Raw genomic sequence first — 27,977 nt, forward strand, 5'->3', positions numbered from 1 at the left:
TTATTTTTTGGAAATCATCGCTCCTCGATTTGTATTTGCTCCTCCACTGGCCCCTAGTTTGCATGAAGCTGCCAGCTGGGCCGTTCAGTGAACGCACCTCCCTCTTCCTGAGTGGCTTTTCCACTTGTTTTGTGCAGCAACACTGAAAGGGAGCGTCGGCTGATTGAGTTTAATCGGCCTCAGCCCAGTCCCCGGGTCAGGACCTTCAGTGCGCACAGGAGCAGGAGCTTCGCTCAGGATTTAGACCACCTCAGCTGCAAAGAGCACATTAGGAAGAAGCAAAGCAGCAGCAGCAGCAGCGTTTCTCACGGGCTGGTCTCCTCAGCAGGGCGGGGGTGGGTGTTTTTTTTTGTTTTGTTTTTAAGAGGGTTCCTCTCATTCACACATAATCTTCCTCAGCAGCATCCTGAGGAGGCTTTCTAGTCATTTCCACAGTGAACCAGCAACAGGTTGAGCAGCAGCAGCAGCAGCGTGAATGCGAGTGAAGCCGAACATGCCGAGCAAAAGCCAGTATCTGCGCCCCCGGCTGTGCACGCTGGAGAAGGGGGACAACGGCTACGGCTTTCACCTCCACGGGGAGAAAGGTAAGACGGGCCAGTTCATCCGGTTAGTGGAGCCCGACAGCCCGGCAGAGACCTCCGGGCTCCGTGCCGGCGACCGGCTGGTGTACGTGAACGGGGAGGACGTGGAGAACGAGAGCCACCAGCAGGTCGTGTCCCGGATACGAGCCACCGTGGGTCGGCTGGAGCTCATAGTGGTGGATCCGGACACGGAGCAGCTGCTGAAGAAGCACAACTTGAAGTGCCTGAAAGCTTTTGTCACCGACGGGGTCCCCCTACCCTTCGAGGAGGAAGAAGAGGAGGAGGTGGTAGTGGTGGAAAAAGAGGAGGAGGAGGAGGAGAAGAAGAAGGAGGAGGGCGAGGTAGTGGTGGAGGAGAAGCAGGAGGATGGAGAAGTGAACGGGACAGAAAACGGAGATGAGCCGCGAGAAGAAGAGGTGGTGGAGGAGGTGAAGCAGGAGGAGACACCAGAGGAGACGCCAGAGGAGACGACACCAGAGGAGACACCTGAGGAGACGACACCAGAGGAGACACCTGAGGAGACGACACCAGAGGAGACACCTGAGGAGACACCTGAAGAGACGCCCAGAGAGTCCACGCCGATCCCAGCGACTAACGGGCAAATCCACGGACACGTGGAGAAGAAGCTGAGCATCAGCTCTGAGAAGGTGAGACACATGAAAGTGGTAAATTCCCGCATTTCACGAGAATTTTCGTGCACCAAGTTTTGCAGTTTCTGCGTTGTGAAAATGTTTCACTATAAAATCAGGCACCAGGTTTCCCACAGATCAAAACTTTCCCCCCATAACTTTTCAAAATAAAAGCCCCCTCTTTCTGTGGTTTTATTCCAGTCATCCCCACCCAGAATCTATGCCAATGATGGCACTTAGATATAAGTGCTGATAACTGCATCAAACCTCCCTGCTCTTACCCAGGTACTGTTTCTTGCAGATAATAGGTGCTCTGTGTCAGCTGCATCCACATGTTGCCAGGTTGTGGGCAGGGTTTGCTGGCAGGGCATTTGCTGTGGGTGAAAGGCTTGGGATCACAAAAACAGGGCCTCAGACTGTGCCTTTCTTCTCCCAAATAACTGATTTCCTAATGTTTTTCACAGTGCTGTGAGATACAGGGCTTATATTGCCAATGCCAATATTTTTAAGCTATAAAGGCAGCTTATGTAGGGGAGAGCAGTGTGTCATGAGATGAATCATCATCAGTCTGAACACATTTCATGACCACTAAATCACTGTGATGTTTACTTTCTACAATTCATTTTGTTGTGTTATCTAACACAAAAAAACGAACCTTTCAGCTATGCTATGATACCAGCGATCGATATTCGTACCAATCTGCTCATCTTTAGTTTTCTGGCATTAAAGAGAACTTACTTGAAAATGTGAGGACAGTGACACATTGAAGTTGAGCAGTTTTTAAAAAAAAGAAAAAGAGAAAAAAATGTACCCTCAGTGTAGAAAACAACAAAAAACAAATGACTTACATTTGTGTGCCATCCACAACAATCACCAGGAAATAGTTTGGTCCCCCCCCTCCCCTTTTAAAAAAATATATCTGAAACAAAATGAAGCCCACTAAGTGCCTTTTTTTTTCACCCTTTGATCTTTTTCTCTTTAAAAATTAGGGACACATTCTCAATCTGCGTCAGCCACTTGTTGTTTCCCGAGTGTAAGCACTCAAGAGGACGAGGGTCCCTGCAGTCTGGAACATCTGTGTCCCTCGCTGCAGCGTCTCGGATGTTTATCCCCGAGGCTGTTTGTGTCTGTGTGCGGTGCTCATCCTCCGTACTTAACTGTGGGTGGAAAGAAGGGTCATAACATACACAGCCAGCAGCCATCGCAAAGAGACAGAGAGGGACCGGCTAAGCTTTAACGTTTTCTTTAATATAATAATCATCTTCTGCAGGTGAAGTGAAGCGTTAAGTGCTGATTAATTGGAAGATGTTTCCATTAACACTTAATTGCGAGCCAACTTCTTTCTTTCTCCTTCACAGGTGTTAAAAGATAAAACAAACGGGCGATGACACTGCAAATTGAAATGAGGTTATTTTGCTGGGAGTTGGCCACAGCTGTACCGATGTCTGCCTCTTTTTCCATCTAATGGAACCAAAAATAAATTCAGAAACTAACCAGAAATGCTTGTTTTCAGGAATCATGACCTGGTTACTCAAAAACAAAAAACCCAGACCCTGCTGTCAGCAGTTTCATGTAGGAACTAGTTTCTTGCTAACAAACTTCACTTGCCAACCATATTGCCATGCAGAGAGGGACGAAGCTGTGACAGTGTGAGAAGATGCCAACTCCATGTGGACTGCATGTGTAGCTAACTCCACCCGTCTTTTGTTGGTAGATTATGATGATAATAAACTTTATTTGTATCAGAACCAGTGATTAACAGGGCTTCTGAAAAACACATAATGAACAAACAATAGATTTAATAAAGAAACTCGAGTAAAGAATAAATTGAAATAAACTTAAAATGCAAAAATTAAAGCGGAGCCATTAAACCTGGTGTCGTATGTTGTTAGAAGTCTTGAACAATCTGAAGTATTTATTGATTTCTGATTGATAACTGTTTAAATGTTTACAATAATCCAGAAGAGAAGAAATAAAACATGAGTGATCGCCTGATTGTCAAACAAACAGAACTTGGTGACCTTGTTTATGCTTTTTCAAAAATTAGATTAGAATAAAATACCACACCCGAGTTTCCGACAGCTGATTTCACATGAAAGGATAAAAGACCAAGAGAGGAGTTGATGCTTGGATACAGCTTGTCTGGACCAACAGTAAGAATTTCTGTTATCTGAGTTTAAAGTCAATAATATTTGCATTCACTTCCATTTCTTGGTGTTGATTAGGCAGTTGTTAAGTTCAGAGAGGTTTGTTGAGTCTGTGGACTTGATTGGTTGATAGAGCGGTTTGTCGTTGACGTAATGAAGGGATGAAAGAAGGATGGGCCCCATAATAGACCCATAAGGACTCCAGAGTCACCAATGTAAACAAAAAAACAATTCAGTTATGAGCTAAATCACTGCATCCCAGTGCTGCAGCCTCACAAACAAAACTTTATGGCCTGCTATATCAAATGCCGCACTTAATTCAAGTGCTACGAGAACGGAGCACTGTTAGCAGTAATAAATAGTCTTCGGGAAAGGTTTTGCTATAAAAGATAACTTTGAATCTTGTAGTTTTTGTAATCTAATGCGTCAAGGCCAGATTTATTCTTTTACATGCTAAAAAAATAACTTGTTTTACTGATTAACAGCACTCCAAAACCAGAGGAAAAATATGCAACCAGATCTGTTAACCATGTTATTTTGATTATAGATGGCTAATGTTTTGCTGTAAATGAGTAAAATTGCCTTCACCAGAAGAGCAGTCCAGTTACACTGCTTAGTAAACCCGAAGAGATGCAGCAACAAAACCAAGTGGAGCATAAAGCGATCGGTTGTCTAGATGAAATAAATGAAATTATTCATCTGTTCTCAAAAGTCTGACACTCATGCTCAACTGACACAGTGTCATATTGCATGTGTGTGTATATATATATGTTTATATATTTTCCCTCACTTGCAGTATAATGACAGCATTCACATGCCCAGAGCATGCAGGACTTTTCTGGAAACATGTTTCTGGTATTTATTTAAGATTCTTTTTTTCCCCTCGCATGAAAATAGCAACAGCCTACGCTTGTGCACAGCACTTGAGCACTGCTCAGTTATGTTGTTTGTCCTAGGAATATACAGCGATTGTTCCTGTGTTTACTCTCGATAGTCTCCACAGATGGCCTAATGGAGCTGTGGCAGTGTGGTGCACGCTGGCACGCAAACCAGCGGGAAACAAACGACAGCACTCCTAACAAATTCATTCTCACCACTCGGATCTTTTATTCCAGCTGTCTCCCAGAGTTTAACATACGGAGGATCTGGAGTGAGTAGGGAGCCTAGCTGGGAATTTCTGTTTTTGTGTAAAGGCACAAACCACAGGCTGACGAAGTAACTTGGGGACACAGTAGAGTGTATAAGAGTGTAAATTGGACTCAAGGGATGCTGTTTAAAGTCTGCTTACTTCTACGTTGCATTCACAGGCACCCTCAGGGTGTTTTTGGCATTGACTTTACTGTTTCTGGAATTTTCTTCCTACATCCTGTCCGGCATTCCTGTCCCGAGTCCCGTTGCCAAGCCAATAACACACACACACACACACACACACACACACACACACACACACACAGCCTTGAAAAACACAGTGTTGGTTTAGTGGCCACACGGACACTCCGCCTGTCTGGCTTCATCTTTGAAGCGACACAAAAGAGGGTTCGAAGAGACAACGCCCTCCCCGGAAGCTGAGGAGCCCCGGTTTCCATGGTTACACTGATGGCGCTTGTGTGCAGTTTGTGTGAAGTTGGTGCGTGTATATATATGAGCGAGGATGGAGGTAGGCGAGAGTGAGAAAGCGAGGTGTGAAAAACTGGATGAGCAGAGACGAAGGTCGAAGTGATCAGCTCGGCCGCTGTCGTCAGCGGCGAACAAAACACACAGGAAAAAAAAAGCAAAAAAAAAAGCAAAACACATCAGCCGTTCCAAAGGTCGTCGTTTTGTTTACCAGGCAGTAAAATTTTACCCTGCTATTGTGGAGGTCAGTGAAGTGTGCCCAATACGCTCTTCTCTGAGCTCTTGCTGCAAGACTTGTGGCGATGAGAGTCTATTTTTTTCTGGCGGCGTTTGAGCGATTGAGATGGTTGTATAACATCCCATCAATGCTGGAGCTGAAACAATCAGCCAGTTATTTGCTCAGTCAACACAAAGATTTATTAGCACCTGCTGTATTTTTGACAATTTGATGTTCTTAGTCATTTTCCTACTAACTGGAATACAACCTTGAGCTGTGGGAAAATGAGATTTTTTAATCTTTTTTAATGTGTTTTAAGAGGTTTCTCTAACGTGGACTTCAGAGAGAGCGTGAGAGTGGGAAATTTTGAGGACTTGACTTCTTGCTGCTTGCTTAAACCCGACTTTAAACACTAATTAGAGGGAGAGGCAGGACCGCTAGTGTCGGATGTAATTGACTGAATCTAGTTGAGATTGTATACAGAGGAAAGTGTGTGTGTGTGTGTAAGTACAGCCGACAGAAACCACACAGACTGCAGAAGCCTAAATTGAGCCGAGAAAGGGACTCGTCTATTGATGTGCTGGCTGTTTGTCACTCCTCTCTCCTCTAATCTGGACTTTCATATAAAACCTGCTTATTAAAGACCTCTCCTGAACATACGTGCCTTTTTTTTTTTTTTTTAATGCAGTCCGTACATAGAAAGCACAATTCTCAGGATTACATGTTTTCCCTAAACAAACTGTACTCAAACTGTTGTGTGGGTGGACTTAATCTATATTTGTATGTTCTCCACTGTGTGGCCTGCAGTGCTGGATTTACATAGCTCTTTTTAATTGTTTTTTCAGCAAAGACACTAAACTCTCGCTTCCGCCCCCAGCAGCAGAACTTCCACTAAAGGTTTTGTGATTTGTATCTACTAATTTGAAAGACGTGATTTGTCTTTCATTCCCTGACATCTGATGTAACGCCTTCAGAGGCAGATGCTGGGTAAATTTAACTTTCTCTTAATAGATCAGTAGTCATCTCGCTGTGAACGTTTGTCATGCAGTTGAGGCTGAAGCGGCCACACCTACACTGACTCTTTGAGCCAGCATAGTTAGGGCTGTGATTCTGGCTGCTTGCGGGCGTCTAGGGGAGTCTTGGCCTGTGCTCAGTTCCTGGGAAGTTTGTGCTGGTTTCCTGTCATTGTTGTTGGTGAAAGATTCTACCACCTCGTCATCGTGATCCTCCGTCCACCCAAACCCCCCCCTCCTCGTGGGCAGCAAGAAGACTCTCAGCAGTTTAGTGCAGAGTCAACTGTGGTCTAAACGCTGGGGAAGCAATCTCACCATTGCTTGGCAGTGAAAAGGGCACACACATACATTACGAGTACTAATGCTGGCCAGATGAATAGGGATCTCCCAGGGGTGGACTCTGAGTTATGGTTCTAAGTAAACAGTACGTCCAGCTGATAAGTTGTATGTTAGTCAGTCTGGTTATCATTGTGACAAAGCCAGGTATTGTTCAAGGCTGTGTTTGGCCAATGAATTGCGCGTCATTGTGTTTGTCTGACAGGATCAGATATTCTCCATGATTCATTCTGACCGACTGACGTTTGCTCATGCGCTCGGGCATGTCTTTGCGTTTCTATTTGTTCTGTGTGGGCGCTTTCATGTGTGTGCGCAAGCTGTTTTTTTTTTTTTACGCCCCTGTGTGAGAAAGTTCAGGAGTCACCCTTCTCTGCCCTTTTGTTTGTTAGATATGTGGGGCGGAGGATGTCATGTGCTTCATCATGTTTCATCTCGGAGATCTGTATTTGTGAACTTAACGACTTTCCCGCTGCGTGTTTGTTTATGCGAAACTAGAAGTGCAATATCAACAAATCATTAATAATGTGGACACAGCAGCAGAAACATTCATGACCTGTTATGGTCTTCTGTAGCAGCTACGTAAAGATAAATGACCCGCACTCCACAGAATTGTATCAGGCAGTTGCCAAGGAGCCATGGAGTCAGATCTAGTCAATCCAGTTCACTTCAGTTTTATTTATATAGCTCCAAATCATAACAACAGTCCCCTCACATTGCTTTATATTGTAAGGTAAAGACCTTGGAATAATACAGAGAAAACACCAACAATAAACTCATGTGAGCAAGCACTTTGGCGACTGTGGGAAGGAAAAACTCCCTTTTAACAGGAAGAACCCTCCAGCAGAACCAGGCTCAGGGAGTTGAGGCCATCTGGGGTGATGGGAGGAAGAAAGGAAAAAAGCCACACTGTGGCCAATAATAATAAATAATTAATAGAAATAACTAATGATTAAATGCAGAGTTCTGTATAAACACACAGTGAGTTAAGAAGAAAGCCCACAGCAGTTTAAGCGTATTGCAGCATAACTAAGGGAGTTGAGTAACTGATCGTTTTAAGCTTTTTATTTAAGACTGACAGCAAAAAACATATTATCTACGTTTTCTGACTCTTATTTTGGAGCGGAGCTCAAGTGGCCATTCAAGGAACTGCGGTTTTCTGCACCCTAGTATTAATATCTTGGTTAATTGCCTCTATAATGTCAAGTAAAAATGTTAAAGTGAATAACCAAAAATGGCAATATGGATCCATTTAGTGTTTTAGTAACTGCTGCTGGGCGCTACCACTGAGCACACTTTACTCACTCATCTATTATCAGCCAGCTTTCATTTGAGACGCTGTTTTTGTGTAACTTAAGGGTGGGAATTGCATGAAACTCGAAAGTATTTTATCACATAATGCTGCCCAAGATGACGAGAGTATCAGGAATGTTTTGCAAGGCAGTCACATTGCAGTTTGTTGCAATATCGAGGAAAGCAAACAGGAGCCCGAGGAAAGGAAATGAAGGTAGAGCAGCGATGAGAGGCGTGCAACAAAGGCCCCGTCGGTACTCTTCAACCCGGGAAATTGCCACGGTTTCGTTTTTTAACCCGCAGGCCATCAGAGTAAATGAGCATTAGTTTCTTAATGCCAGCACATGTTCATATACCCTGTTGTTTAAATGTCAGACAATCATGAACTGGGAAAAGAAAAAACTGTCAGGGAGCACTCCGGTGTAAGCGTCTGCAGTAAAGCTGGATCAGCAGCACACTGTTGTATTGATCGTGGAGGTAATAAATAATCAATGGCGTCAGTGTATCATGCAATTAACGGCGCTCTGTTTCACTGAAACCTTTGTGACACCAGCCAAACAACGACGCCACTGTCCCCGACAGCCAAGGCCACTGTGGCCCAGGTCAGGGGTGGAACCTGAACCCTTACTGCGTGGGTGTGTGGGTGGTGTGGTCGCTGCCTGGCAATTGGGTCCCGTGGGATATTGGATGGAGACTCTACAATGTCACATTCCATTTCGCTCTCCATTCTGCTGAAGGTTCACCACCCCGGCCGGACAATGAGCTGAGGCGCCGCGCCCTGCCGGGGCGGAGGGGGAAATGACTCGTTGTGCACCCTGAAATAACCCCCCTTCCCAAGCACAAGGTCCTCTCCACCCCCGCCACCCCCAGAGAGAGTTAATACACTTAAGTAGCACAAATATCCATTTAAACAATCTCACGCTGTTTTTTTTATAAATAAAATCCTAAATATATCGTGTTGGCGAGGTCATCTTAAGAGGTTGGCTCCAATTTTCAGAACCGTTTTTCACATTTTAGGCTCAAAGTCAAACTTGAAAGTCCATTTAAGTAATAATGAAACATCAGGTGGTTAAAATCAGCAGTTTCTAATGCACTGAGACCTCTATCCACAATTTTGGTTACTCGTGATGATGATGATGGTGATAGTGTTTCTGTGGCTATGTCTGTGAAGGTTCTAAGTCATCCAGGTCATCGTAGTCAAAGGAGCTTGCAAAGAAAAGCGTCTGGACTTCTTTAAGTTGCTTGAAGACGTTTCACCTCTCATCTGAGAAGCTTCTTCTGAAGAAGAAGAACTGAAGAAGCTTCTCGGATGAGAGGTGAAACGTCTTCAAGCAACTTAAAGAAGTCCAGACGCTTTTCTTTGCAAGCTCCTTTGACCCCGTTTCTGTGGCTAGCACACATGACAAACATACAATAGACCTTTCCTGTGCAGCGCTGACGAGAGACAGCCCTTCCTGGGCTAATTTTAAAGTTTGCTTACATTAACTTGTGACACGAGGAGGAGGGGAGAGAAATGAATTTAGAAGATTGCTTTTCTTAACTAAGTGTGGCTTTAATAATGCGACGCAGCCTCTTGGCATGTTTTGAGTGATAACAATGAGCTGGAATTTCTTTTTTTTATGAGGCCTTGAGCAGTAGCCTCCAGGCTTTCTGAAGGTCTTTCAAAGGTTGTTTTTTTTTTTTAAAAAACATTGGATGCTCTTTCACTCATTTTCAGTCCAGTCCTTGTACCTGACCATGTTCAGACTAATGTGTGTATATATATATTTTTTTTTTTGTTTTATTTATTTATTTATTAAGCCACTTAACACCAACCTAAGTGACATTCTGGCCACTTTGTTACTACCAACAAAAATACATAATTTCTTTCCATTTCTTTAGCTCAGTCTACGATTGATATGTATATCAAAGATAACACACTTTCATAGGCTTAAAATAACATTTTAGCACCAATGAGCTGATTCCAAAAGAGCTCCTAGCTGCAAACCTGGCATATCTCAGCAGGGTGTGCAATGTGTGCTTGAAAAATTTGAGGAAAGTGGACACACTGGAGAGGGACAAAACAAAACAGAAGAAAGAACTGGCAGGCCTAGAACAGCATCTAAAAGTCATGTCCTTAAGAAAAAGGAAAAATGTCCTGTTCTTCAAAAAGCCTGGAGAAATATTTCTGACGACTGTTAAAAAAAAAATGACAAAGCTGCACGAGAGAGTTTGTGTTGAAGAACAGAGGTGGTGATACCAAATGTTGACCTTCAAACTCGTTGTGTTTGCGCATGTTTCAATAAATCACTGGACCTATTTCCCATTTTCCTACAGCAAAATAAAAAGATTAGTGGTGGCTTGAGACTATTGCACAGTACTATACAGTCTCATGTGGAAAAATACAACACACTGAATACATGAGATGAGACAATGTAAAAAAATATCAATATGTACTATATAAGGTGATGTCATCATCATGTGGCTTCCACTCAAATCTGCATGTTCTGCTTTGTTAGAGCCAAATTTAAAAGTAAAGCCCTCTGACACCTTTTTTATGTTCTATATTTACTCCTCCCTTCCTCTTGGTGCATTTTCTTATAACCACATCAACTGCTGTGTATGCATGCATATTTGTACATGAGAGGTCAGACTTGGTTTGTTGGGCTCGTGCGGCGCTCAGGTCCGCAGGGGTGGAGGGTCAAGGACAGGAAGACTGGCTGAGGAGATAAAAACCGTGTTGATTTGCGATGGAACAAACCATCTGGCTGATCTGATGCAACTGTGAGTTTAAAACTGAGGACTGATGGGTGGACGAACAACAAAAACCTCTCGAGCAAAGCCAGAACCTTCACTTTAACATTTTCAAAGATGCTGAAGTGAAGTCTAGGCCCCTCTGGTATCTTATCAGTGCGTGTACCCCTGCTGTGTTGACTGACATTACCGTTCTGTTTTCAGGACTTCCCCCTAAAGAGTTCATTGTAACGGGAACCCTCTGTAAAACCTTTCTTTGCTATCTTTTGTACAGCTAGTTTGTCCCATCCTCAGATGGAAGTGTGGGGGACAGTAGGGTGCTTTGTTCAGCTCTCCGCTTGCCTCCCAGCTGGTTTAATGATCCAGCTTGAAACCAAACACCCCTATCCCGCCTGAGAGAGTGGTGCGCTCCATACACTCAAGAGGACAAAACTTGTGCCGTGGTTAAAAAGGAACCAGGTTTGCATCAAACATTAATTAAGTCTGCCCTTGAGGCTGTTGATCTCCGTCAGAAACTACACATGACAATCACAAGGAACCGGGAGGTCAGCAGTTTGTCGCGTCACTGTGTAACCACGATGCCTGGCAGCGTGTCGTTTTAGTGCTTATTAGTTATGCTGATCAAAGAGGCCAAACTGGAAGAGCTGCCCCACTCTTAGTAAAACGACAGGGGGTATGAAGTAATCAGCAAAAAGATGAAAGCGTGACTGCTTTAGATGACATCTGCATTCAGAGCCCAGCTGAGTGTGACAGGTTGCAGTTGATGATTTGCAGGACTTGAGTTTTATTGGATGTCATCAGCAGTCGACAGCAGCTGCTTGGGTTGGAGAACAGTTTATGTAATAGGAAATTTCAACATGCAGCCTTTTTTTCTGAGTATGTGAAACAAAAAAAAGAGTAGTTGAGTTGCGCAGGAATGACACAAGCCTACAGTAATAGATGGTCCGGCATGTGTGCTTCTTTATTGAGGCCTGTAGTTAGACATCAAACACTGGCTAAGTGCAGGGAAAATATGAAGTAACTGAGTGGCAAAGCTTTCTTATTCTCACACAAACACACACATAGAGACTGATCGCTCTTTCCAGCAGCTCTCCTCTGTCAAACAGCATCTGAACTCTCTGGGCCGAGTAAGAAGGCGATAAACATGATGTATGGGTGTCACCGAGGTCTCTCAAAAGATCCAAATCACTCAGTCTGGCTTGTCACTCAGCTGTTGTTACCTCTAAGGTAAAAATGAAGACTGAGTGCCTCCTGATATTTAATCAATTTTAGTTATTATAGAAACTCCAGGGCTCTGTAGATGCCAGTGTGTGCCTGCTGCTTTTTGCCAGACAGAAATATCTTGGCCACTATTGGATAGATTTCCATACACCCCACCCATCCCCCCACCCCCTCCCCTCCAAGTTGAATCGTAATGACTCTGATGATCCCCTGACTTTTATTCCAATGTCATCATCAGGTAAACATTCCTGTTTGTCCAGTACTTTGTTTTTATGGCTACACACTGTAAAACTAATGCCGTTCCCATCGCACTCATCTTTACAATATGGTGACCGTAGCAGAGGCTTACATAGACTGTACTTAAAAAATGGACATAGCCCCTGTGAAACCACAGATTTATAGCTTCACAGGCTTTTTTTATTTGTTTGTTTTGTTTGTTGTTTTGAAGCAAGAGGTTGACCATATTTGGACTGGAAGGTGGAATGCTATGGTGTTAGCTAATGCTAAGAAGCTTGGTTAGCAAGGAACATCCACAAACTGTAGGAGTGCATTGCTTAGACAGTCCTAGAAAGTGATTGGCAACTACTTGGCAACGAATGGTGGCTAAGGAGTAATATTTATTTCCTGACCAGTTGAGTGGCTGCTGAAAGTTGCTGGCAGTCATGGCATGAAATTGGTTGCGAAGAGGTATAAAGTGCCTCTTGGTAAGCATGATTGGCTTGATCACTAGCAGGATGCTGCGGTCACCCGTAGTTTCCACGGAAGATACTGACTTAGCTTGAAAAAGTGCTGTTTCCATTACACTTTTTCAAGTTTGATTACCGCTCAGTGGTTATCTGATGAGTGTCAGCAACTTACATTCAAGCTACGGGTGACCATAAACAATCATCATCTTTTGTTGCAGCACCCTCTTTCCATCCAGTTTCACCCAAACTCTAGCAAACACCAGACAGGGAATACTAACTTTTTCCCTAGTGATTGAAGGTTACCAGGCGGTAACTAGCTGGCCTGGGGGGCATAATATAACACGAAAACCTCATTCATAAAAACACACACACTTCTCGTGTGAACTGTTAGTACTATTAACATCACAACAAGTAATAATATTTGTAAGATAATAGCATTGAAAGGGCTCTAAAGGCACTACTGTCACACTGACAAGAATTACAGCAAAGAGTGATACTGTACATGTCATCCTGTGAGTTGATCACCCCTACCTAAACCCATTATAGGGCTTGATTTGAATCATAACAATGAGTTTGTACAAAACCAACAAAAAAAGTCTTATAATGTCCTCCAATAACACACTGCTCCAGCGAGTGACCTTTAAAGAGTTCATTTTATGTAAGTGAAGTGCGCTTTTCATATAGTTTTTTTATTACAGTGAAAAATTACTTTCAGATAGCAAAACAGTGGCTATAAACTTTTTTATTTCTTTGGGTTTTAACATGTAAATGTATGGGAATTGACTCTTTTTAGATCCGGACTCAAGTGGCCATTAAAGGAACTGCAGTTTGTGCCGTTTTGTTTTTAAGTTGCTTGAGTAACTATTGCCTACTTAACATCAGCTAACATCTAATTGAACGTTTGCTTCTACAGAAGTATGAGCACAAAACCATAAGTTTACTGCAGCAGTTTGCAGTTTCGTCTCTTGTCTCGTGTGCCTGTTTAAGTTTCTTTCATATCTAAATAAAACTTATAGATAAGAGAGCTTCATTTTCAGCATCATCTCCTCCCCATGTGATTTTTAAGTGCTGCCTTTTGTTCACTCAGAGGCCTGTGAGTTGAACTTTGCCATCATGTCTTATCTCCTGGTTATCACAGCTTCCTGAGGAAAGCCAGAAACAAGTCTTAAAGAGGGCCACGCAAATCTGGGTGGGGGGATCTGTTAAAAAAAGCTCCATAAGAAACCTCTAAAAGCTGCTGTGTTGTGAAGCAGCCGTGTGACTCAGAAGTGTGGATTTGGAATATTAAAATGGGACCTCGTATTGTCTCGGAGTTATTGGTATTCAAAGCAAGATAGAAGCTGCTCTCTCGCACACGAGTCGCCTGGAAGAAGGTGTGTGAGAGTGAAAACCAGCCGGCAGCAGCTGGGAAGCAGTTTTTTTTTTTCTTTCTTTTTTTTTTTCAATAGAGATTTCTCTAGATGCAAACAAATATTACGCAACTACCTTCCTACTGACAAAAAATGGTTTGGCTTTGTGTGGACTGCCCACTGTTACTTAACTGAGTATTGGTGCTGTTTCAGTATCAGCGGCTACAAGTGGTTTAATAACTACTAGATTATGTGAAGTAACGTGTTATTTTATCACGTTTAAAAGTCAGCTCATGGTCAGTTCGATCGCTTATCAGAAATTATGTCAGTGTTTTATTGCTGGAAATCACAATATGACGTCATACCCGCTGTGAATAACCCTGGTATCATGGGATGTATCAGTCCCACCCCTGTGTTGTATAAACTTAGCATGTTTGTCAGGTTTTTCTATTTGCCCTCCTTTCTTTCTGCTGTGTGCACACTACAAGTGACAAACTGATGCAGTGGATAAGCACAGTTGCCTGCATTGCCACATAGCCAACATACATGAACATAGGAACACATGACTGCAGACTGAAAAGAGTTCGAATCTGCAGCCAGTTGCTTCTGCACAGATAGCATGAGGTCAGATTAGCTCTTCTTGGCATTTTAATGAAAGTGGTTTCATTTATTAACATACGGCGGCACATCCTGGTGGCATTTCTGTTTCATGCTGAGAAGTAAAGGCAGCACAGGGGGAAGCATACTGAGGAAAGATGTGTCACCATTTCCTGTTTGGCACTTCTCTCCTTAAAGGGAAAGTGTGTGTCACTTGGAGAGTGTGTGTTCATCTTGAGACACACTTTTTTTTTTTTTGATCCAAAGAGAAGTTGTTTACACAACAGAAAAACTTGCGTGTCGTTGACTGTAAAGTGACAGTGACAGTCGTCTTCATGATGGCAAAACAACATGACAAAGTCATAAATGAAAATATTGGTAGTTAGAGAAAAGGACCTTTTTCAGGGGTGTGATGATGTCATGTGTTTCACATTAGGAAAGGTTAGAAAATTCTTTGGCTTTACTGTAACCAGGCAAAATCTGAGGAAGCAGCACGTGAAGAAGATTTAATCAAAGACTGTATATGATAGACGGCTGCCATCATGCCCTCTAATCCTTTTTTCTTTTTCTTAACCCTGATGTGACGGCAACCTGCCCTCACAGGATGAGAGAGGCAAGGTCCACTCTGGACATGAACCTGTCACTCAAAGCTGTCACGCCCCCATTAATACTTCAGTGTAAACAGGTTTAAATGTCATGACAGGGACATCAGCTGTGAAAACTAGGAGCCTGAGTACTTTTGTTTTTTTTATTCAATTGGGCTGAAAATGAGGATTTTTCTGTGAAACTGTGTGTTTTAACATTCCAGTATATTGGGATTGTCTTGATTTTAGAGCGACTGTTTTACTTAGGCATTATTTTCCTGTCCTGGAGGTTGCTTAAATGGGCTGTAATAGTGAAACTCCCCATTCCTTTAGTGTAAAGAACTTGAACCTGATTTATCTTGATATAAGGAAGAAGTGCAATTTCAACAGTACATCTCAGTACCTTTGAAACTGTACTTCATCATAAAGAGATACTGAAAGTAATCTCTTACTACTATCATTTACAGCACTTTGGGCTCAGTTATAAGAAACAAATTTAAAATTGAAGAGAAAGATTTGAAAGCTAGACTGTCCTGTAATTATAACACAGAAATTGTTTAATTCACAGAAATGCCACCATCTACTGGAAGCTTTTTCTAGTAGATGGTGAAAAAGAAAACAGTAATTTCTCTGTCATTTAATTATTTATCTATTACTTATTTACTTTGGTTTAGTATGAATGGTCATGGTGCAGGTCTGTATCAGTAGGCAAAGCTGTTAAAGTTATGAAAATGCAGTTAAAAGTCCTCAATTAATCCCAGCGTTCACGTTTTTCTAAAGCCGTGGGCCAGATTGGAGTCTTTACAGGGCCAATTCTGGCCAGCAGACTTAATGTTTGACACCTCTTTGCTTGGATTAATTTATTTTTCCTACCACATATTATGTGCTTGGACTGGGAAGTGCCCTAATCCAAGTAAAGTTTTACACAGATGTTCCTAATCTAAGCTGAGCTCAGGCCAAGAGCGAGTCTGCCTGAAAGGGAAGACACAGCTTCACAGTTCAGCATATCGCTCTGATTTAACCACGGGGGTCAGCTGGTTATACTGGGAAGAGCAGCGGTATGAGAGAGTGAGGGAGTTTACACAACATGCCATGAATGTTAAGTCCTGTGGGTCCAGCGTATCTGAACCTCATTTTGTAACCGATCATCAGGTGTTATCAGTAGTGGAACTGATAACAAGTAATATGAGTGAAGCGTAGCAGCAGCATAATCGCGCACACACACACACGCACACACACACATGCACATTTGGCATCTTCAGTTGTCCTCCTGGCTTGTGTGTGTTCAGCAGATTCCACAGATTTCAGACCCGCGTGGAGATTCCTCGGCCCTCCACTCCTCTCTGATACAAATCCTCCCTTGTTGTTCCTGCCAGAGACTCTCTCGCCCTCTCTTTCCTAAGCAGGAACTGCTAATGTCAGCCAGAGCACCAGATGATGAGATTCAGGCCCGTCTGACGCTTCGATGTGTCTGAATGACACTCGATATTTTCACCCACTTTTGGGTTTTTTTTCTTTTAAATGGCACATGGTGAACTGAGTGACTGTGGATCACACAGACTCAGAGGTCTTACATCCAGTAGATGATAACTTGTAATCATATTTGTGGTGAGAGTCAGCCTTTTTATACAGATAAAGCCTCTCTGTGCCACCGCACAGAAGCACAGCGCATGGAGCTCTCTTATTCAGGATTTCAGAATGAGGGAAGGTCAGTAATAAGAAACGCCGAGCCACCAATTCAGACACGGTCTCCAATTTTCCCTTTAGTCTCTACTTTTAAATGCCTCTGTTAGATTTATAGGACTTGTAAGGGAGGGCTCACTCTTCCTTTTAGCTTGGGTGTAACTCTAGAAGATAAAGGTTAAGCAATGCGCGAAATTTTTTTTGTGTAAGTGGTTCGCAGCGTGATGAAACTGTTGCTCTTATCGGGAGCGCATTTGATCGGTAGCGTGCACGTTCTGCTGCACGATGGGGCTCTCGAAAGAGACAAAGATGGCCAGTCTGCATCACTGATGAAACAGACAGTGCAGTTTACAGAAGTGCCTTCACATTTCAGACATCGTTCTGTATCTGCTACTCTGTGTGGTGTGACGTATCCTGTTTTGTTGCGCTATCTTGTATCTTGGTTGCTTAGTGTAGACACATCCTGTGGAGGACAGTTTCTTGCATTATTCAAGTGAACATTATCCTTTAACGTGTATACAAAACGATTACTAATGGAGTGGAAAGGAAATGATAAATATGTGTGTTTGGGGCTGACTGCCAGTCGACAGATTTTACACTATTAGTTTAACGTGGAATGACGGTGGTAAATATTGAGTTTGAGCTACAATTGTTTCTATTTATGATCATAAACTCTTACAGCTCACAGGCATACACGATTCTCTTAATCTTCTCATCTAATGTTATGATGGAAATAAAAAGGGAACATTTTCTCCTAATAGTTTAAACTGTGCTTTCAAAGCAGACGCGATGTTGTAATATAAATGGTATAATTCTGCAGAAATGAACCTTTTTCTGCTTCAGCACACAAACAGCTCGCAGGAGGCAGCTGTTTGTGTGCTGAAATGAAAACTCATTTGTCACAGGATGCATTAACTCTTTGTTGGAGTCGTCGCCTGTTTCCCTGAAGTGGGCAAAGTTCCTGTGCTGATGAACACTGTGCGGTGCACTGTTGTCAGATCACATGATTTCTAGGACGTGGAAGTTCCTTGTTTTGGAGCCACCAGTGTTCATAGTTTCCTTTTTAATTCCTCTATTTTGTATATAATTTACATGAATTCAGTTCCTGTTTTTTTTCCTTTAGGTTTTAATAGGAAATATGTGTCTCTTGACATGAAACATGTTTCCCACCTGGAAAATCGATGTTATCTTTTTTCAGGTGCTTTATGTAGGGGTGGCGGAGGTGGGATGCATGCTGGCTCAGAATAATTGGTTTACATAATGCAGTGAAGTCATTCGGTGCTGCTGTGGAGTTTTATTATGAGAGGAACTGTTGAGTCAGACTGCCTCGGTTATTATCATGTCCACTGTTCAGCGATGTTTAAAAGGGATTTTAATCAATAAGGCTTCTGCAAGAACTTCCTGCAGAAAAGCGAGTCATTCATACCTGATTTTTATTTATAGAGCTGGCTCATTGTCTTCCAGTGTACAGTTGATCTAGGGCGGGGGAGCACAGCACAGCCGCTGTGATGTGGAGGGAGTGTCGGGTCAGATTTGGTCACGGTGACAAAGATTACCCTGACCAGTGCTCCTGTATGTCGCTGTTTTGACCTCTTTGATGACAAAGCCTTTAAAGTTCTCCTTTTGCTAAATAAAGAAACTGCTTCATCCATGCAGCGGAAGGGAGGTTCTGGGACCGAGCTCCAGTTTTGGTTTTTTTTTTCTGAATGACAATATGGCTCTAACTCTTCCTGCCATCCCAGAAACAGGACAGGACATGGGAGAGAGGGGAGGCGGTCAGAGGTCAACACCCAGCTTCCATTGTCCTGCAGACCCCGAAATGAGTTAGGTTGTGGACCGGAACCGGTCCCTTCCTTAGAGCCACCCCCCTGCCTCTCTCGGTTTTTCTCGAAAAACCTTCCCAGCAGACCTCCAATCACATGCCTCCGAGACCCCTTTCCTTCCTGTTGAGCAAACAGAGTCACGTGGGCTCAAACAGCGGCTGTAGTTTACTCTCGATTATCAAAATCACAGCGGACAACAAACCAGCATGCAGCAGGCAGCTGCATGTTCAACCTGGGCTCTATATTCATGGTTAACGACTCACTGGAGCTCTCTGTGATCTTTGTGCCTCTTGTTCTTGCTGAACAGACACCCATGGTGGAGGTATTTTCATAAACATGTTGGTATACCCTGTGCATGTCACATGCATGTTGTTTACATCCGATGTCTCTCCCTCCAGGAGCAAGAGGTGCGCGCTGAACTGCGGCCACGTCTCTGCGTGATCCAGCGAGGCACCAGCGGATATGGCTTCAACCTGCACAGTGAGCGGGCGCGACCGGGACAGTACATCAGAGCTGTGGATGAAGACTCTCCAGCAGAAAGGGCAGGCCTGCTGCCCAAAGACAGGATAGTAGAGGTAAAGTGAGAGCGTGCGGGCTGTATCTCAGTAACATGAAACATTTTTATCTGCTAGGAACAAAAAATATTATCTGACTAGTTTTTTTTAGTCTGAAAAAAGTCTGAAAATTTTTATAAAGAGGTGCCAAATAGTTACAAAGTGTTTTGTTATTCATGAGAAACAGCTTATTATGAGCCTTTCAAGCTCCCTAAAAATATCCCTGCATTGTATCCTGATTAGTCTGCCATACTTCCGCTCCATACAGCCTCCACTGTTTTTCTTTGTAGTTGGATAAAAATAGAGAATAATTGTGCAGCGTGTAATCAGGCCTCACCTAAAGCCTGGTTGGAGATGGAGACCTTTGTTCACGTTCAATAATTCAAGTTTTTTACCTCATTTGTATTTTAAATGTTTGTCATATGTGTTGCAATCTTTGTAAGTATCATTTTCCTCTTTGCCTGCTCAGCCGCGGAAACCCTTGCCATGAAGCTCCCAGTACAGTTTTTTGTGCTGATGTTAATGTCAGGAGGGTTTGAACTATGCAGTTATTGAGCCAGTAGAGCTTGTCTGACGTTTACACACTATCAGTGTAACTGTGCATGGTCTGCCACTTTGAGGCTGAGCTGCTGTGGTTTCTAAACACATCCACTATGCAGTATTACCACTTACAGCTTATCGTGAAATATCTAGGAGGGAAGAAATTTCACAAACGAACTGCCTACAGCGTATGCAAAAATGAATCTATGTTTCAAGGATGGAAAATAACCAATTACATAAACAGACTGGTTAACTAAAAAAAAAAAAAAACTAAAGCTGCCTTCACACGTGAACTCCCAAAAATGTCAGGAGAACACGGCCATCAAACACGGCCTGAAGCAGTCTTTCTCGTGTGTGCAGGATTGCATGAGGTCATTTCTTTCTCACTGCTGGAAAAACTTGGTTTGTTTTTAGGACAGGGAGCCTGAACAGATCATGAAGGTGGCAGGACACAGAGCATTCACTCGCTGTGAATTCACTGCACTGTTACCTGTATTATTTTCACATCAGTGTATGTTAGTGTCATGCAGACTTTGCGTGATACTAATATGCATCATTTTTTTTTAAGGTTTCTCCCTGACCAAACCTACCATACCCTGCAGAAAACGAATCCAAAAAAGTGCATGCAGATCATTTTTTTTCTCACCTTTATTTGCATACCCATGCATGAGCCTGTTTCCCACTCATTAGAATGATGTCACACCCTTATTTATCATCTGCATATGAAATTCTGTTTGCATTCATTTTTATGAAATGTAAAAATCTTATCAGCTGTAAACAATCGGAGTAAAGGAGCCAGGCAAAGGCATAAAAGAAATGATCAGATCGGCAAAAGCAGACCTTTATGCACTGCCTAGGCAAAAATAATAATAGCCTGACAAAATAAGTGCACACTAAATTATTCACAATGTCGCTTGGGAATTATGCACGAGGTACCCACATTCTCACCGCACGGTATTCCTATAAATGAGGTGTTGTGAACACTGAACTCAGAACTGAAGAGGTGTTATCGTTTCCAAATGTTTACTGTGTGTTTAGGGGAATATGATGTGAACTAACAGCCGCCGTGTGAGGTCTTTGGTCCTTCAGAGGGCTCGACTGTAACGGCCTCACACTGAAATAATCGGCTTTTAACAAGGCCTGATGTCGGTCTGCCTCATTAGTGAAGACACGGGCCTCTTTGTATGATCTGCATAGTATAAATGCAAAAAATATATATATACAGTTTGATGAGAAGCAAGAAAAAACATAAGGTCTGAGTGAACGGACTCTTTCTGGGCAGTACTTAAAAACGCTATCAGAGCAAAGTATCGTCTTCTGATGTGAAGGACGCACGCCTCGTCTCTCTCCCTTTGAAAGTGAATAGAATTTATAACACAGTAAAGTAGAGAAGGATTAAAAGGACTACAGGGTCTGCATGGGAGTCTTTAGAGGGGCTTGCAGTCCCTGAGAGGTGCCCCAGACAGCCACACCACCCACTGAGGTCCGGGGCTTTGTGAGGAGCCGACAGCCATTGTTACTGCTGTTATTGGCTGAGCAGCTATTGTCCGGCTTCCTCTGTAGGACTGGCTTTGACGTGCAGGTCCACCCTGTGACCTAAACGCACGCACACACACACCCTTCATAGTTCACATGCTTTCCCATAGAGATTTTACACCAGAGGACTCAGCTGGTCTTCTGGGAGACACGTGACACTTGTACCAGACTTAAAGGGCAACTGTCACAGTGACGTAGTAAATAGGATTTATAAATATATACAGACATATATATGAGAGATAATGGAAAGTTTGAAGATTCTTTTGTAAGCTGCTGAAAGTCTGTGCGTGTGCAATTGTGTGTGGACACACAGGATTTCCTGTTCTGGAGCCTTTTGGAAACAAAGCGATAATATTCAGGGAAAAAAAAAATTCCTGACAGTGATGAAGTTTGTTCACTTCTGTGTGGGAATAAAGATGGACAACCATGAAAAGCAACAATGGGGACTTTTTTTTTTGTTTTGTTTTTTTTGTTTTTTTTTTGTCGTGTTTTGAAGGGTTTGCAGTCGAGCTGCAAAGTTTAAATATCTCATTCATCTCTCTTTTATTTTTGTCTTTTTGTCTTCTTCAGGTGAACAGTATGTCGGTGGAGGGTAAGACGCATTCAGATGTCGTCGCTGCCATTAAAGCCGGCGGGCACGAGGCCCGGCTGCTGGTGGTGGACCCCGAAACGGACGCCTTCTTCAAGAGGTGCCGGGTCACCCCCACCTCTGAGCACCTGACTGGTGAGAAGACGATTTCATCCTCATTGTGAGGCTTTACAGTACAGAAGGGGCGGAGCAAATGAGTGCAATAGCTGCTTTATCAGACATGTTCTGTCTTCCCAAACCAGCAGCATATTAAAACCCCGCTTTTTTTTTCCTCCCTCTTCGCTCATTTTTTTCTGTCTTTATTCTTTTGCCAAGGATCACAGAGAGACAGAGATGCTGAGCCACTTCCTGATATCTCCTCCCATGTTTTCGATCTAAAAACATCAGCCTAAGCTAACAAGACTGAAGGCTTTAATGCTGAAGTCTCTCTTCTAAAGTTTACTATTACACGGCAACTTAAATAAACCACAAGTGGATCGTTTGACCCTCCCCACCCAAAAAAAAAAGTCAGCACATTTTTTCCTTCATCAGAGGAGTAATAGCAATAATATTTAAATGTAATTACAGGCATGAGAGATGCCTCTAATTCCTTAAGGCATTGCTCGAAGACTTTCTTGCCTCAGGACTGGGTGTACCCACCCAAGCCCCCAGGGGGAGCCCTAGCATAGCCTGTGACCCGGGGTCCCTCCCCAGTGCAACAGCTGGTCCTGTGGCTGGCTGTGGCTGTCTGTCTGAGTGCCACTCTGCCACAGGAGATCCCACATATTAACATGATGCCACTGGCTGTTGGCATGGCAAAAGCCTGGGCACGCTCAGTGGGGAGGGGGTCAGCTGTCAGGGCCAAGGTCCTGAGTTGCCAAATCTTGTTGCTGGTATATATGACAAACCTGCTAGAGATTAATATGCATCGCCTAGTTTAGTACAATTCAGATTGTGTTTAGTCTGACTAAAAGTCCAAAACCCAAAAGATACTCAGATTACTTTAGAGCATCACAGCAAAAAAGGAAAACTTTAATTTAAGAGGGAGAAACCATCAACTCTTTGATATTTATGTTACAAATGACTTAAATTATTATTTCATTACTTAAATCTCTTTTGCACCTGATGTTTGTATTAAACGTCTCATGATTATTTGAGTTTCTTTGTAAAATGAACTTGAGTAAAAGCATAAAGTGGCATTAAAATGGAAGATGGGTGAAATTTAAGCACAGTGCTTAAATAATCATAGTTGGTTTATTCCACCTTTGTGGTCAGACCTAGTGCAGGATTAAAATAATAGCGCTCTACAGGAGAAGGATTCCACTGAGGTGTTTCCCAGGTAACTGCCTGCACTTCACTTCACATGCTGCCCACTCAGAGGGCACCTGCCTACACCGACTCTTCGTGTCAGCGCACACACACTCTCTCACACTCTCTCTCACACACACACACACAATGTAGCCCCGCTGGCCAGCACCTTTTGTTTGGTTTCCAAGGTGCCGGCTCCAAGTGGCCTCTCAGCCTGGAGCTGGATCTGTATTAGGACTTGGAGAGGCTCCTTTCAGAGTCAGGGGTGCAAACACGCTCACACACAGCAAAGACCTGAGGGCTCAAATCTCAGATTAGCTCTGAAGGAGCAGCTGATAGAAGCTACAATAACAAAAAGGCAATTCTTGGCTGTGCAGAGAAGCAGAGGGATCGAAGGTAAGGGTGAGAGATGGGAATGTGGTTTGAATCTTGTTTGTGGGGAAAATAAATAAACATGGGGAAAATGTTTGACTTCAGCTTTTTGAAAGATAGCTGATCAGAGGAGGACCATCACATAGAAGAGATGGCCCACTGGTGAATTATAGATGATCCAGAGCAGGTGCTGGCGAGATGAAAGTTGAGCTTAAGAGGAACTCTTGATCTAGGAAAGTGGAGGACAGAAGGTATCATGACAGTGCCAGGCCAGCAGGCAGGGAGCCTGAGAGCTGATGCTGATGATTAATAGTTGCTTTATTTTGTTTTTGACAGGTCCGCTGCCGGAGCCCGTCGTTAACGGAGGGATGGAGGAGAAGGTAAGACCCACCAGAAACACTTAGAGGTTTGCTTTAGCAGGGAAATGTCTTTTTTTTAGATTCAAGAACAAGAAGTGCTCCTGCTTTAAATGCTCTGTTGCTCTTCATGTGCTGCTTAACCCAGCGGGCCAAGGCCAGGCGAGGAAAGCAGCATTCAGCTTTTGTTTCGGAGTGCTGCGCCACACGAGAACCGATAGGCTGGTGAAATGAGTTATTAATCGCACTTTCCTGTAATTGTGTGTGTAATTCCTGTAGAAAACTCCACCCAGTCAGCCACCATTAACTTCAAATTACTTGCAAAAGTTTGACAGAGTAATGTACAAAATAAAAATCCTCCAATAGGATTTTTTTCCCCACGCACTTTGGGTTGAGGCGTGGAGAATGTTGGAGCTTCCTGTAAATCCCGCCGGAGGATTGGGTGTAATGCCGCTGAGACGCAACAGTCAACACACTCCCAGTTAGACAAGAAATCCGTTATTCCCTTTGTTACTGCAGAAAAAACGCTGTGCTTTACACCGAAAGCCACGTTTGCTTACTCACACAGCTTTGTTGTACCTGCTTACATCTCTCTAACATCTACACCACCCACACATGACACAGGCGGAGGAAGAACTTTGAAACTCCACACAGGCGCACAGTTTCTGTTAACTGAAATACTGGAGAGCTTTTAGTTTGAAGTGGAAACAGGAAATGTTGAGTCTTTTATAAATGGTATCTTTAACAGAGTGGCCTCGGATCAAAAGTAATTAAGCGCCACCACGAGGAATAAGAAATGGGAAGTAGGAAACATGAACATTGTTCTTAGTCTTTTAACTTTTATTGTTTAAAAATTTCAAATCCTGTTGTGACTGCTTTTATCTTTACTGGTTAAGATGAGGAGTAATAAAGGAAATTTGAAGTCACGGTGCCATTGAACGTAGCTAGCAGGTACCAACTGTTTTTAAGGTGGATTGTGGTATTTCATGTTATGAGGAGCAATCAACACACCTTAAATACCATTTTATAGTGTGTGTGTGTGTGTACATATACGTATATATGTTATATATTTAAAAGTTCAGAAATTAAAGACATTATTAAACATAGATAACTGGGCATTGTGTCATCTGAGTGAGCGTGCGCTATGAAGACTGGTTTTGCAAGCCAGCTCGACAAAATCTTAAAAAACCCTGTTGGAGATGCCGGGTTATCAGCATTCTCTTTGGAGCCAGTCTTTCTGCTACAGCCACTGAAAACTGGTTTTAAGCTCAACAGACCAACTACTCTCACTTCATAGAAAACCTCTCTGGGCAAACGCTGCAGCGGGTGGCGGCACCAGCTTCACCTCTGGCATTAGCTTTATTTGCTGCTAGGTTGAGACATTTAACCTAACTCTCGCTAAAGGAAACCAGATCTGCCAGCTGTAGATCGGGATAGCTGTTTTTTCCCCGATTTCAGTCTTTATGCTAAGCTAAGCTAATCAGTGACTTGCTTTACTGAACTACTATCTCTGGCTCCTTTTCACATCATTTCTTTTGTCCTGTCAACATCCCATCTGCCCCAACTGGTCGTGAAGATGGCTGCCCCTCACTGAGCCTGGTTCTTTTAAAAAGGGAGTTCTTCCTTCCTACTGTTGCCAGGTGTTTGCTCAAAACGGTTGTCTGATTGTTGGGCTTTTCATTGTAAGGTAAAGATCCTACAATAATACAGAGAAAAGCACCTTGAGGTGACTGCTGCTGCCATTTGGCGCTGTGTAATGAGTGGTTTCAGTATTCCAGCAAATTTAGGAAAATATCAAACTATTCCTTTGAAATTCGTGTGTGTGTGTGTGTGTGTGCATAGCTGCGTCACAGGAATGCTTTCTGAGGGCCTCTCAAGTAACAGAGTCTTTCGTTCCCATGTGAATACCTTAGACTTTTATGTAAATCAGGCGATGACTTGAGATAATGGCCGGGCTCGGATGAAGAGCACAAACTGAAAGAAGCTACTGTGTTTAAAAGCAGCAGCCTTTCACTTTGGGCCTTTTTCCAAAAACGTTCAAAGTGAAGCCCGACCCTGGACTTCCCGCCAGTCAGGATCTACATGTGCTGTGGTGAAGTTGCATGTTCCACGTATTGTTGCGTAACAAAAGGTCGAAGAGCTGAGAGGGAGGGGGGCGGTGGAAGCAAGAGGTCAGAGAGAAATCGTCACGGAGGTGAAGGGTATTTTTAGTGGCCTGTAGAGCAAAAATGCAGTCAGGATTTACAGGCTTAGTGCTGATTCTTCCTGTTATGCTGCAGCAAGGGTTAGGGTTTAAAACTCATGCACGCTGCTGGAAAAATGAGGGAATGTTGAAAGTTTTAACCAGGAAGAATTTCTCAGGTTTCACCTGTCACCACTCTTATCAAAACAAAGATTCACTTAGAGATTTTACTGATTAGATAACATTTTTTGCCCTCAGATATTTCCAGAAGTATTAAAAGCATCTCATGTGTCACTAAATCGAACACATTTAACAGTAAGAATTGACCTCAGAGCTGTGAAGTGTATTTAGTTGTTTTTACTAAATGTATTTTTAATGTGTGAAAATCCTCTTGAAAAAGCTGCAACCTGTTTGTCATTCATAGGCGGAAAGTACCTTTTTTCTTAATAAGGGAAAAAATAACTCTAATCCAATGCTGCCTCCTAGTGGTGAGGTTTGGTATTGACAGAAATGTTGGGAAAAAGTTGGAATTTTACAAATCTTCATCAGTGATGCTCACTGGCGTTTGTGTTTGCAGGTGAACGGCAGCATGGCGAAAGAAGCGACGAGGGACTCGAAGGTGTCCGTCAGCCCCTCCCCGTCCAACGCCTCGTCTAACGCCTCGCTCACAACCCCGCCCGCAAACACCCCGCCTGAGGTAATGCCACACAGGACAGCACAGAGTGCAGCACTCACTCTTGTTAGAGTTTCCCTGGTTTTCTTACTCGCTTGCTTTTCTTTCAACAGGGAGCAATCACAGACGCCATCCCGGCTCTCAACCTGACGCTGCAGCAGGTCAAAGAGCTCGCCCACCGGAAACGTTCCAACAAGAGAGCCCCGCCCATGGACTGGACCAAGAAAAACGAACTCTTCAGCAACCTATAGGGCACATCACCTCACCTGAGACACACACACACAAAGCAATCAGACAGATTTCTTTTTAATAATTATTATTATCTTAAAGAAAAGTTCCAGCCTTTGGGTAAATTATTCCTTTTATTATGCTCTTCGTGCTATTATAACTCAGATATTATGCTATAAAATGTCCTACTACCAAGAAAAGTGCATATGCCAATGAGAGAGAACTGCATGTGTGCGACCATGGCCATGTGTGTATGCGGGTGTGGGTTATTTGAGCTTGTGTGGATCCAAGGAGGGGGGCTAAGATTCCTTATCGGCCTTTTAAAAGTTTATACTAATGTTTAAAACACTGAAGTGTCTTCTGATAAAACAGCGCGACAATCAATACGTTTCTCTCTGTTTTTGGGAGCAAACCTCTGGCAGTAGACCGAGTTAAACTGCTTTTCATGTCCTTAATTTCACTGGATTTCTTTTCTTTTATCGGATATCACCATAGAGCTCTGTCTTCTCTAATTATTTCTTACATTTTGGGAAATGCTTACTGATGCCTTTTAAAACTGGAAATTGCTGTATTTTAAAGTGTGTTCTATTATAATATATGTACATATATCATATATCATGTATATTTTTTACGCATATGACTTAAATCCCGCACTGTAACGAACGTGGTCTCAACTTTAACCCTTTGTTGCAACAGTGTCGTCCTGCCACTCGACCATACCTGCGTTCTCTTTTATAAAATGTGAACTCCAGCATATTATTAGTGTAACTTATACCGCCCTTATAACCATTATTGTTACTGTGAATGACTGCTCACACAGTTCACATTTTTAGCATACTGAATATTTTTATTGGAAATTAGAAATTGTGAGTTGTTTGTTTTTTTGTTTTTTTTGTTTTTTACTTATTTCTGTGTTAAAAGCTATAATTGTGTAGGGTTTGGATGATGTTCATAAGAGGGAGTGGCTGCGTGTCTTTTAGATTATATGCATTTGTCCAGTATTGATAAAGGCTATCATTTTAATGACTGAATTATATGAAGAGTTTTTGTAGTTTGTGTAAGCAGTAAGAGATTTCTATTCTGTAATGCGTCGATCATCGCAGCGTTATCCTGGTCTTTGAGAATAAATAAAAGTACTATACACTGCTGGTCTGTTT

General features: G+C 42.9%; 1 protein-coding gene and 1 long non-coding RNA gene across 2 annotated transcripts; both read left to right on the forward strand.

Annotated features, from left to right (window-relative positions):
- Positions 1–79: 79 nt before the first annotated feature.
- On the forward strand, positions 80–27,968 carry nherf1b (NHERF family PDZ scaffold protein 1b). The gene is made up of 6 exons (XM_005468301.4): positions 80–1,228; positions 18,902–19,078; positions 21,704–21,857; positions 23,718–23,761; positions 26,497–26,616; positions 26,706–27,968. The coding sequence occupies exons 1-6, from the start codon at positions 476–478 to the stop codon at positions 26,841–26,843; spliced, it is 1,386 nt and encodes a 461-aa protein (XP_005468358.1). The 5' UTR covers positions 80–475; the 3' UTR covers positions 26,844–27,968.
- LOC112846784 (uncharacterized) lies at positions 1,235–2,961 on the forward strand. Its single transcript, XR_003219938.1, has 2 exons — positions 1,235–2,480; positions 2,569–2,961. It is a non-coding gene; the product is annotated as an uncharacterized LOC112846784 (long non-coding RNA).
- Positions 27,969–27,977: the final 9 nt, after the last annotated feature.

The sequence above is a fragment of the Oreochromis niloticus genome, linkage group LG4 (assembly GCF_001858045.2).
Source record: "Oreochromis niloticus isolate F11D_XX linkage group LG4, O_niloticus_UMD_NMBU, whole genome shotgun sequence".
Lineage (NCBI taxonomy): Eukaryota > Metazoa > Chordata > Actinopteri > Cichliformes > Cichlidae > Oreochromis > Oreochromis niloticus.

Bases quoted from the DNA above. Each gene is read 5' to 3' on its own strand.
- nherf1b (XM_005468301.4), top strand. From the start codon at position 476: ATGCGAGTGAAGCCGAACATGCCGAGCAAAAGCCAGTATCTGCGCCCC. The intron at 19,079-21,703 runs GTAAAGTGAGAG...TGTCTTCTTCAG, and splicing joins CCAAAGACAGGATAGTAGAG to GTGAACAGTATGTCGGTGGA. The intron at 23,762-26,496 runs GTAAGACCCACC...TTGTGTTTGCAG, and splicing joins ACGGAGGGATGGAGGAGAAG to GTGAACGGCAGCATGGCGAA.